This window comes from Scyliorhinus torazame, chromosome 19 (assembly GCF_047496885.1).
Source record: "Scyliorhinus torazame isolate Kashiwa2021f chromosome 19, sScyTor2.1, whole genome shotgun sequence".
Classification (NCBI taxonomy): Eukaryota; Metazoa; Chordata; class Chondrichthyes; order Carcharhiniformes; family Scyliorhinidae; genus Scyliorhinus; species Scyliorhinus torazame.
In genome coordinates, this window is record NC_092725.1 from 57,690,607 (window position 1) to 57,702,865 (window position 12,259).

Consider the following 12,259-nt stretch of genomic DNA (forward strand, 5'->3'; position numbering starts at 1 on the left):
ATGTACTAAAGCAGAATCTAGAACATAGGGTATCATAATACTTGCTGATTAAGTGTTTAGGCTCCACAGAATTCAAGATTTTTTTAATCAGCAAAATAGAGGAGTCAAGACGTAAGGTTGTCTTATTAAAGATAAAGTCTCTAAATTGTAAAGACTTAAAAAAGGACTGTCTCGGGATGTCAAATTGTTGGCAGAGCTAATCAGGGAAGCATTTCTGAACATGTCTCCCAGCTTCTGTCCCTTCCTGTCTCAAATCCATGATCCATAAGACCCGATGGGAAGTCTGGGCTACCCGAGATGGGAGAGAGAGTTTAGATTTCACCTCTAATTGGCGGACCAACCTCCACACTCTAAGTCTATTAATAATAATAGAATACTCACATTTAGCAGTGCCTGCCTTAATGTCTCTTCATAAAATAACAAGATCTGCAGAGGGTAAGCTGATTGATCTGCCTCAACGTTGAGCCGAAAGGAGGCAGGGCCCTTCTTAACCACAGTCCCTTATGACCCTGAGGTGGGAATCCAGATTATACAGCCTAATGTTCAAGAGCTTAGTAACCTTAAGGCAAGTTTTCTTCTTATTCCACACAAACAAACTGGTCATTCCATTGATCTCCTTTAAAAGTCCAGCTGCCGGCAATATTAACAACATCTGCAGGGGAGCATAACAACATGATCATTTTCATCAGAAGCAATCAACTGAGGGAAATTGGCCACGTACAGCTGCCTAAAACAAAGGGTAACCATGAAATGCAGGCGCATAAATACTAATGGGGACCACCTAAAGGGGAAATTAGCAATGGGGATGGAGGCCTACCCCTCAGCTCTCCCACCGGCATAGTCTCCGACTTTGTAAAATTGATTTAATAACTAATGCATGTACTACATCTCTCCACCACACTAATGATAGTGGAAACGGAGGCGTCCAGCTTCGACACAAACAGCAGCTCATTGCCCGCATAAAGTGTAATCTTGGGTGGCATTCTCCCAGCCCTGTGTTTCTCGCCAGCGGGAGGCAGCATGTCGTTCGCTGGCAGCGGCATTCTCTGTTACAATGCTGCCAATGGGATTCCCATTGAAGCCGCCCCATGCCACCGGGAAACCCGCGGGAGGAGGTATACTGCCGGCGGGACTAGAGAACCTCCCCGGCGTGGATGTCCGGAAAATTCCGGCCCTTGTGCTACTTATCCCCACACTGCAGCCCCGATATTAGGGGGTCCAGCCTCAAAGCATTTGCCAAAGTCTCTATGGCCAGGGCAAATAACATGGGGGATAGGGGACAGCCCTACCTGGTCCCCCCCCTGGAGCCCAAACTTCTCTCATCTAAAGCCAATCATGAGCTCCACTGCCACTGGCCTATGGCACAACACCTGAATCAATTTAACATTATCCTCACCCAAATCTCCACAACCTGTACACCAGATAGTTGCATGAAGCCCGATCAAAGACTTTCTCCATATCCAAGGAGATCATCAGCCCTTCCAGGGCCTGCTGTGAAAGACCTCAATCATGTTCAACAATCTCCTAACACTATGACTGGAGACCCTGCCCTTAATAAACCCAGTCTGACCTTCCCGAATAATCGTCGGAAGGATGCCTTCCTACCATTTCGCCAGTTCCTTAGACAGCATTTTAAGTCAACATTCAGAAACAAGATTGGCCTGAAAGAGCCATATTCCCCTGGATCTTTACCTGGCTTCAAAATCAGGGAGATGTTAGCCTTGCAAAGTGTCAGTGGCAACAGCCCTGCCTCAAAAGAGGAACATACCCACCAATGGTTCCATCAGCAGATCGTTAAACTCCCTGTAATCCTCACAGCCAAAACCATCTGGTCCATCAAGGATCAAACGTTGTTCCTCTGAAGCCACAGGGAGACCAAGGGAAGAGAAAAAACGTTCCAAACCTATCCTCACATCACCAGATTCATCTGACCTATATAACTCAGCATAGAAATTCCTAAATGCCTCATTAATCTCTCTCGTTGTCATTAACCTCCCAATACCCCCCTCCCCCAGACCACACAGAGGGACTGAGAGTCCAAGCGTCTGCCTTTTTCTTACAAGTCTCCCATAAAGGGACCCATAGGATTAACCCCACAGCCATTACCAACAGGATACAACCTCCTCAACAAGAAGGAGAAGATGAGAACCAACAAGGGAGTGGGAGTCAAATCCCCCTCCTGCATTTTGTGCCCACCCATGAAGACCTGTATCCACCACCGACACTTTGGCAATGGCGCCACTTGGTTCTGCCATGATTAAAACACGGATAATATGAAAAGTTGATGGATAACTAACGTGCGGCACAGCTACTATGCCGAATAAATTTGAGGACCTGAGCTGCAGAGTATCAGTCCTTGCTCCTCATGGACTTTAAAAAAGGGCAAGGCGGCAGGTGGATTATCGAAAGACTGAACGGAGTCATTGGATGTCACTTTGAGGGACGCAGGATAATGCATGGTATGATTCACTCCAGCTGCCTTGAGTTGCCTTCAAACTTCGTTGAAGCCTCTACGGTTCAATAGTGTCGCTGCCAAAAGGTCCTGGAAAGAGGAAATGGAACCAAGTTCCAACGTTGTCTCCAGGACTCTCTGGAAGAAAATTGTGGAAGCAAATGATTATAGGCTTGGGATGTTGGTACGGTGTCAAGGTCGTTTCCAATTTGAAATGCCCAGCCTTCATGTCCAGCCCAAGAAAAAGTGCCAGCCAGTTCTCAAAGAGCTTAACAGGAACCTTACCCTCCACTCCCTCAGGCAGACTGTCGACTTGGATATTCTTTCTCCGATCTCAGTTCTCCAAATCTTCCAGGATTTCTAACGTGCCACACAGCTGTTTTTCCAAGGATTGAATATGAACCAGCTGAAAAGAAACATTTTCGACGTACAGGATTCTTTCCCGCGATTCATCAAGCCTTTCATTTGTATTCCACAACTAGGCCTTAGGCTTTGTGTCAGCATGCCAGGTCTCTGATCAATAACTCAGATAACTGGGGAAGCACGGTAGCACAGTGGTTAGCACTGTTGCTTCACAGTGTCATTGTCCCAGGTTCAATTCACGGCTTGGATCACTGTCTGTGTGGTGTCTGCACGTTGTCCCCATGTCTGCAGGGTTTCCTCAGGATGCCCCGGTTTACTCCCACAAGTCCCGAAAGAGATGCTGTTAGGTAATTTGGGCACTCTGAATTCTTCCTCAGTGTACCCGAACAGGCACCGGAATGTGGTGACTAGGGGCTTTTCACAGTAACTTCATTATACTGTTAATGTAAGCCTACTTGTGACAATAAAGATTATTATTATATTATAATGTTAGCAGTCATCATTTTCAACACCACCCAGGGTACCTCAGCGAGCACCGGACCAGAGACCGTCCAAGGATCAATGTCGCCACACTGAAAAGGCGGCTCCACCCCGTTGAATCCGACTGCACCCTTTTATTGCCGGATCTCTTCACATTTTCAGGCATATTCCCACCAATACTAATCCAGACATCTTCTAGGGACATAGCATCAAATGTTACGGATCAGTCAATCAGGGTAAATGACGGACTACAATGCGCGTGGCGCCATAGGCTGCGAAAAAGCTGCTATTCCCGCACCGGTATCACGTGATGCCCCCCCCCCCCCAACACATCGCTATCTCACATGGGGCGGGGTTTTCATCCCCCCCCCCACTTTGTGGCATGTTATGCAGTGGCAAAGGCAGCCCGACATTGTCAATGAGGTTTGCAACCACTGCCGCCACGGAACCTGTGGTTGGGGGGCGGGGAGGGGGTTCTCCGGTCTCCGTCGGCAGGCCTCGCAGATCCCGCTGGAGGGAGCAGCTGGAAAATCCCACACAAGGTCTCCTGCAACTCCGACCTGCATTCACATCGGCAGTCCAAATGCAAAGGGGAATCCGTGCAAGTGTGGCTGAAAATAGCGCTGAGTAGCTTTTCTATCTTTCCTTGAATTCCTCGTGTTTTGTCAGGGCTTTTGCTGAATCAACAAATTTTTGCAGCAGTTATAAATTCGACTGTTACATAATTGTTTTTTGTTATTTGTTTGGAAAGTGTATTAAATGTTACCAGATGCCCATTGAAGTGTAAAAAAATGCATAATGAGTTTAATAGTCCACACTCCCAACTCCTGAGGGTACTGACATATGTAGGGAATGAAGTTTCACAAGTTGCTGGCAGCTCTTGTGTATCCAACTTTGGTGCCCATTTTTCTTAAAACAGAGAGCTTCGACACGTTGACTAGTTGTTGAGAGCATTCACTGTCTTCACTCACATGTTGTGTACATACGGACATGGGGTACAGTGGTTAGCACTGCTGCCTCACAGCGCTAGGACCCTGGGTGGAATGTCTGTGTAAAGTTTACACATTCTCCCCATGGGTTTCCTCCGGGTGCTCCGGTTTCTTCCCACAATCCAAAGATGTGCAGGTTAGGTGGGTTGGCCTTGGTAAATTTGCCCCTTAGTGTCCAAAAGGTGTGCAGGTGGGGTAATGGGGTTACGGTGATAGGTTAGGGATGTGGTTCTAAGTAGAGTGCTCATTCGGAGGGTCAGTGCAGACTCAATGGGCCAAATGGCCTCCTCCTGCACTGCAGAGATTCTATGTTCTACTGTCCAGGATGATGAAGAATGCAGCGTACAATCCTCAGTTGATTGTCCTTTTCCTAGCCAAGGGTTGCAGGATCCTGGTAGGAAGTGTATATGCGTTAAATGGGTACCATTTGAGTAACTTTGGCACAGAGCTGCTGAGCTGGGGTCGAAGCTGCAGATATTGCAGAGTATTAGGGAGGGAGGAAGTTGGCTGAAAAATGGTAAGAATAGACCTCCACTCAGAAGATCAGGAAGTAGAATCAGAATGGGTGGAGATTAGGGTCAGTCAGAAAACACTGGAGAGAATATTTTAAAACAGTTGTTATACCTTTGGATAGAGTATTAATCAAGAAGTAATTGGAACTTCTAACAAATGCAATGGAATAATGGTGGGGGACTTATATGGACTGGACAAGTCAAATTCGTAACCTCAAAGCTGATTTTGTAGAATGCTTTCATGAGTTTGCTGGAAACTGTATGTTGTGGAATCAATTAGTGGCAAAGCTATTTTAGATCTAATGGCTAATTAGCAATCAAAATATCCTGTGAGCAAAAGTGAAGACAATACATTTGAATTCCATATTAAAATTGTGAATGACATACTTGGGAGTGGAACAAGAACCTTTAACTTAAAAAATTAATGATGTCTTCAGAACATGCCAGGCACCCTATTTTGGTGGAAGTTGGAAAATGGTGTCCTTCTCATAAACTGGAGGATACTGCCTCCAGCACTAAAATTCCTTGGATTCTAGAATGGTCCCATTGGATTGGGGCTTAGAAAATGTAAAATGACTATTCAAGAATGAAGGGAAAGAGAAAACAGGAAACTACAGGCCCGTCAAATGGTGTAGTTGATCATTCTTGTGAGGTGATTGGCATACAAGAATAAAAAATGTTGAATTTTACAAGGTTTTGATGAGACCACAAAGCCGTTTCGGTTTCCTTATCGAAGGAAGGTTATACTTGTAGTGGAGGCAGTATAGTGAAGGTTCACTAGATTACTTCCTGGGATGAGAGGATTGTTCTGTGATGAGAGGCTGTGCACGTTGGGTCTATATTCTGTGGAGTTTGGAAGACTGAGAGGTGATCCCATTGAAGCAGACAGATTCTAAAAGTACTTGACAGGACAGACACTGAGAGTTTGCTCCGCCCAGTGGGGGAATCTAGAACACGGGGTCACCATCTCAGGCTAAGGGGTCAATAATTTAGGACTGAGATGAAGAGAAGGTCCTTCGCTCAGGTAGTTTGACTTTTTGGAATTCTCCATTCCAAGATGTTGTGGACGCTCCATCATTGAATATATTCAAGGTCCGGATGAAAGATTTCTGACCAAGGGTCAGGAAAGTGGAGTAGAGACATTGGGCAGAATTTTCTCTTTTTTTCCTGATAATGTGTCAAGTCAGGCGGGGAAAGGTAGCCCACTGGCCGCACTGCCTGTTTTTCCTGCCATAAGTTCTGACAAGTTGCTCTGAATGAGACCCACCCCGCCAGCAACTCTGTCCTTGACAGATCGGAAAGGGCGCCCCAATCTGAAAACAAAAATAAAATAAAACGCAAGTACCCCATGGAACCCCCTCACCGTGGTCTCACCCCCAGGGACTCTCTTCACCCTCCCCCCCCCCCCTCCCACGGGCACAAGTATCCTCCTGCCCTGAACCTCCCCAATGGAAACGCCACCTGGCACTGATCCGTGGCATTGCGTGGACATGAACCCCTCTGCGTTGGGGGGACCAATCGCCTGGTCCCCACTTGTCATGGTCCATTGTAAATCCTGCTGACATGATGTCACGCCAGCTGTGGGAAGGGGGGATCTGTACATGGAGGAATAATACAGAGGGGAAGCTCACTGATATTTAAATTGATGCTAATGGGGTTACCATTCATTCATGGCGTGAACCCCATTACATCGTTGGCAGGAGGGCGGGGTCAATCAAGCAGGTAAATCCCGCCAGCATAAAAGCCGTTTTTGGATGCCCCCTCGATTCTCTACCCCTCCCCTCCTCCCGCTATTCCCGCCTGGCAAAAAGAGGGGGTGGAAAATTCCACTAGGGTGGGTTTGATGTACCCTATTTCATTAAGCTTGCACGCTGAGCAAATGGTTCGGGCATTATTCACAATCTTGCCCATAGGGCCATCTTAGAGTACGTGGAACAGGAAGAATACTAACGTGGACATTGATTTGTGAAGGTAGCTTGCAGTAGAGAATCCATTGGCACATTCCTCAATTAGCATTTCGAGAAAAGGGAGCTGAAACAACAGCCCCATTTCAAAGGTGAGTTTGAGTGCAGGGTAGAGCTCATTCCAGTGTGTAAGGAAATTCTTATCTGCATAGATACATAGAAGATAGGAGCAGGAGGAGGCCTTTTGGTCCTTCGAGCCTGCTCCGCTATTCATCACGATCATGGCTGATCACCCAACTCAATAGCCTAGTCCTGCTTTCTCCCCATAGCCTTTGATCCCATTCTCCCCAAGTGCTATATCCAGCCACTGTGGATTCAAATACGGACCCTGAATCAGAGAGGTTCAGGACTGGGTGTGGACTGGATACAGGGATTTGGGAGGATTTCGGGTCCCGTGGTGGATGCAACAGGATAACTTAAAACAGGGCTGAGCTGGACCCAGCCAGGATGGGGAGAGGAAGGGATGAGTGGCGGACCAGGCCAGCTTCCGCTGTTCATCCCGGACTTAAAGGATTACCGTGTGCCACGGTCCGGATATGATTGACAGCAGTGCCAGATCCGGATTGTAGTTTCCAGCACGGAACACAGTTTCCAGGTCCTTCCGGTTTTTGGGACACAGGATAATGAGTCCAGTAACTGAGTAGCAAATGATGTGGAGATGCCGGCGTTGGACTGGGGTGAGCACAGTGAGAAGCCTTACAACACCAGGTTAAAGTCCAACGGGTTTGTTTCGATGTCACCAGCTTTCGGAGCGCTGCTCCTTCCTCAGGTGAATGAAGAGGTATGTTCCAGAAACATATATATAGACAGATTCAAAGATGCCAGACAATGCTTGGAATGCGAGCATTAGCAGGTGATTAAATCTTTACAGATCCAGAGATGGGGTAACCTCAGGTTAAAGAGGTGTGAATTGTGTCAAGCCAGGACAGTTGGTAGGATTTCGCAGGCCAGATGGTGGGTGTGGTGAATGTAATGCGACATGAATCCCAGGTCCCGGTTGAGCTCGCACTCATGTCTGCAGAACTTGGCTATAAGTTTCTTCCTGGCGATTCTGCATTGTCGCGCGTCCTGAAGGCCGCCTTGGAATCTCCGTAAAGATTTAATCACCTGCTAATGCTCGCACTCCAAGCATTGTCTGGCAACTTTGAATTTGTCTATATATATGTTTCTGGAACATACCTCTTCATTCACCTGAGGAAGGAGCAGCGCTCTGAAAGCTAGTGATTCGAAACAAACCTGTTGGACTTTAACCTGGTGTTGTAAGACTTCTTACTGAGTAGCAAATGTAAGTCTACGTATTGGAAATATTTGTTCCCTTTACAATGGGCATCCTTGCGAATCTGATGAGTGCAAGACAAAATGTTTTGGCAGCATGTCTCTTTTTACAGCAACATCTGGAGTTTTTAACTTGGCCATCACTGATCGATATTAATCAACCCACTAATACAGGGGCACAGCTAAAAGTTAGCGCGAGATTGAATCAGTTGTAACACCCCCTGTGGATGAAGGACCCCCTTTAGGGAAGCTGCTGTACTTTGCTTTATAGAGGAGAAAACTATTGAGTAAAACCAGACATTGAACTCTTGTCATGTTTAATTAACTCCCAATTATCGGGATCCATAGATTCTGTGAATTTCTCAATTGACCTGAGCGAATTTTTATCAACAAAGATAACATAAGTGATGTGGAGACTCACTATGGTGGACAGTCTGATGCTGTACAGATACGGACGGTGCACGGCTAAGTTCACCGACAAGGTGACTTGATGGATGTGCACAAGAAATAGCTGACAAAATGTTCTCTTTTCGCAAATGGTGATGATGAGGGAAATTATTAACCAGATTAATGATTGGACCTTGGCAATCTTAAATGTAGCAATCAGAAATCTATCTGTGTGGCGACACCTGATGTACTGTGCAGTTTGGAGATTTAAGAGTAACAAGTGCTGGCTTCCGTGGTAATTGACTGAAATCAATTACAGATAATGACAGTGACAATATAAAATATGAGCCCGTAGTAAATTGCATATTTGGAAACTCCTCCAGAAGTTAGTGTGATTGCACAATGTAAATTCATTGCTTTATGATGGGGTGTGCTGGATGTCCTCATTTTATTTTTTTAATTAATTTGCGGAATGTGTGTATCGCGAGTTAGACCAGCATTTATTGCCCATCTCTAAATGCCCTTGAAGGTGTGCTGAGCTGCATTCTTGAACATCGAACGCTGTTGTGATAAACTCGTTGACTGTCGATGTTAGCAATTTTGTTAGAGCATCACGTTTGGTAATTTGCCGCATTCATTAACGGGTGGCTTAAAATTAATGCATTTCAGAATTTGGATCCTAAACTGGGTGTAATAATTTCACTCGGTGCGGAAGCCAACCTGGTTTATTTCAAACTGAAAATAAAGTCGCACACAAAACAAACGTCCCAGCCCAGGACTATCAGGATCTGCCGCTCCGGGTCTAGGAGCTACATTTAAAGGTTCCGTTAACGAGACCCAGTTGGGTGGGCCTCTGCCCAAACAACGATCCTCCCGTGATCCATGTGAGGTTTATCACATCCCATCATTCCCCTCACTCACACGACGATCAGGCCTGTTCCATCACTTGGCACAAAGCCTCGAGTCGGCGACAGGTGGAGCCAGATCGGGGGTGTTAAGCGGATTGGGGATCATTACTTCCTTGTTGAGCACCGAAGGGCCACAGACAGAGGCTGGTCTTCGGTGCAAACCTCCGGCGAAGGAGAAATGTCTTTGGTCTCCATTTCGGACTCCAGAGTCTTCATCGTCGGGGAGGAACGACTCTTGAGTCCCATTGCCGGAGGTAGTCACAATGGGCATCGTCTGTACTGAAATCGTCCCTCCTGGTGTGGGTTCCCTGCTTCTCAGGTGGTTCAGGTGTGTTTTCACGGCCTTCCCTTAGACTTTGTAAGAAACTGGGCCAGCCTTTTCCAGCAGGACCTTTGGGAGCCATCTCCAAAGTTCCGCACATTGACAGCATCTCCTGTTCTGAAGGCCCTTTCAGGTCATCTGGTGTCATTGTTCCTTTTTTGGGGCCTCCTTCTTTGATTCCACCTTCGACCTGTTTCTTCATTCTGGTTCTGAATGTTTGAACTGCCCTTTTGGCCAGGCCATTAGATAATTGATTGGACGGCGCTATTTGGATGTGTTTAATGCCGTTTGACTTCATGAAATTCTCCATGATAAAGGAGCGCCATTATTGGTTACGAGGAACTCTGGTATGCTGTGAGTGCAGAAACCTTGCTGGAGTTTTTCGGCCTGGGCGGCATGCGTGCTGCTGATTCTGGCAGCCTTGCCTGGGTCGTATCCTTTGGCCACACTTAAAACAGTCTTGTGGCTGACACTTGTCATCCTCGTGGGAGTCTTCCCTGATACTTTTGGGAATGTTGAGCTGGTGGAGCCTCGGGATAATATGACCAGTGCAGTTGGTCGTGGGTGAAGCATGTAGCAGCCTTCACTGGGAAGGCTGGCTTCTCTGTATGAGGGTCCTCCCCCCATCACCCACCGTTGGAGTTCATGGGTCCCTTTCTTGGCATTTTCCAAGGATAGTGCTATCTTCTGTAGCCCTTTTGAGGTCTCAGGTGCGTTCTTCCAACAATTTTTTTGTATCGCAACATTATTGATCCCACACACTAGCTGGTCACGTAGCATCTCAGCCAGGGATGGGCCAAACACGCAGTATTCGGCCAGTTTCCTTAATCTAGCCAGGAATGCTGTTAGGGGTTCCCCAAGATTCCTCCCAGCCATGTTCAATCGGTAATGTTTTACTGTCTGAGGTAGCAGGATAAGTTAAACTCTTAATGATGCCAAATGTCGGGGCTCCGCATGCTGGCAAAAGGATTAATTTACGTCTGTCTTCCCCTTCCCTGTTGGCACGGAAGAAGTAGCACATGCGCTCGGCATACTGGAGCCAGTCCTCCACATCCGCATCATAAGATATAGCTTCCCAAACCAGTGCACTTACGGGTTTTTCTTTTTGCTTTGTTTTTTACCTGATTTGTTGTTGAGTCTTGAAAAGGCTGCTCAGAATCCCGTGCTTAATCCTTGTCGCCAATGTAATAATTCCAGGGAACAAGGAGTGAAAGGCCAAACTGGCTTATTTTAAACTGACAATAAAGCAGCTAACACGGAGCACAAAACAAAGGTCTCAGGCCAGGACGATCAGGAACTGATATTCTACAAAGCCCACGGGGTTATCACACTGGATATACATTTTGTTGCCATGGCACTGTAAATGAAAATGTCAATGTCCGATCTGATTTGATTTCAATAACGTCATCCGGTATTTTGTTCTGTTACTAGAGCCGAGTGAAGCTCCTCCGTATGTGACTGCCTGGAGCATCTCATCTACGGAAATCGAAGTAACATGGTCGCCTGTGTCCCAGCCATCATTTGAAGGCTATGAAGTAAGTTGAGCTCTTCTTTCATGTGACTAAGGTGTATGTAAGAAGATGTGATCCAGTAGTTTACATTTAAGAGGTTCTGAAGCGGGAAAAAACATATGTATGAGAAGAGTTGCAACAGCTGGACCAGCTGACTATCAGACAGTGTTTATTGACAGTGAGCTTCCCAGCCCATTGTCTGCATCGGTGCAACAGTCATACTCTGCTTGGCTGAGAACACTGGGCCGACTGCACAGGTTTTACATATCCTCGGTCCGATCTCTCTCCTGTTCAGCCAATTGCGCAACTATTTGTCAAGCTCTTCCACTCCTTTTTAAAAAAAATATATTTTATTGAAATTTTTCAAACAGAAATTTTCCGTTTTTACAACTTAATAAAGGAATATACATTAAACGTTATTTAAATAATATATTAAACTAACAACAAATGAAAAAAGAGATAAACCAAAAAGCAAATATCAACAACTGGCAAAAAACAAAAACACGGGATAATACTCCCCCCACCCCCCTGGGTTGCTGCTGCTGTCTTTTCTGTTTTTCCATTATCGTTCCGCGAGATAGTCAAGGAACGGTTGCCACCGCCTGGTGAACCCCTGAGCCGATCCTCTTAACGCATATTTTATTTGTTCCAGTCTTATGAACCCTGCCATGTCGTTTATCCAGGCCTCCACGCCCGGGGGCTTCGCTTCCTTCCACATCAGTAGAATCCCTCGCCGGGCTACTAGGGACGCAAAGGCCAAGACGTCGGCCTCTTTCGCCTCCTGCACTCCCGGTTCTTCTGCAATCCCAAATATAGCTAACCCCACAGCCTGGTTTGACCCGGACCCCCACCGTCTTTGAAATCACTCTTGCCACACCCTCCCAGAACTCATGCAGTGTCGGACACGACCAGAACATGTGAGTGTGGTTCACCGGGCTTCCTGAGCACCTTCCACATCTATCCTCCACCCCGAAAAACCTGCTCAGTCTTGCTCCCATCATATGCGCTCTGTGTAGAACCTTAAATTGAATCAGGCTAAGCCTGGCACACGAGGACGAAGAATTCACCCTACTTAGGGCATGTGCCCACAGCCCCT

General features: G+C 46.6%; 1 protein-coding gene across 11 annotated transcripts in view; it reads left to right on the forward strand.

The window, feature by feature from the left end:
* The window catches only part of LOC140396152 (contactin-1-like), a 1,065,645-nt gene that overhangs the window by 838,784 nt on the left and 214,602 nt on the right, over positions 1-12,259 (forward strand). For all 11 annotated transcript variants that reach the window (XM_072484363.1, XM_072484362.1, XM_072484364.1 and 8 more), the window contains one exon: positions 11,084-11,187. In XM_072484363.1, coding sequence (XP_072340464.1) covers positions 11,084-11,187 — 104 coding nt within the window. The remainder of the gene's footprint in view (positions 1-11,083; positions 11,188-12,259) is intronic.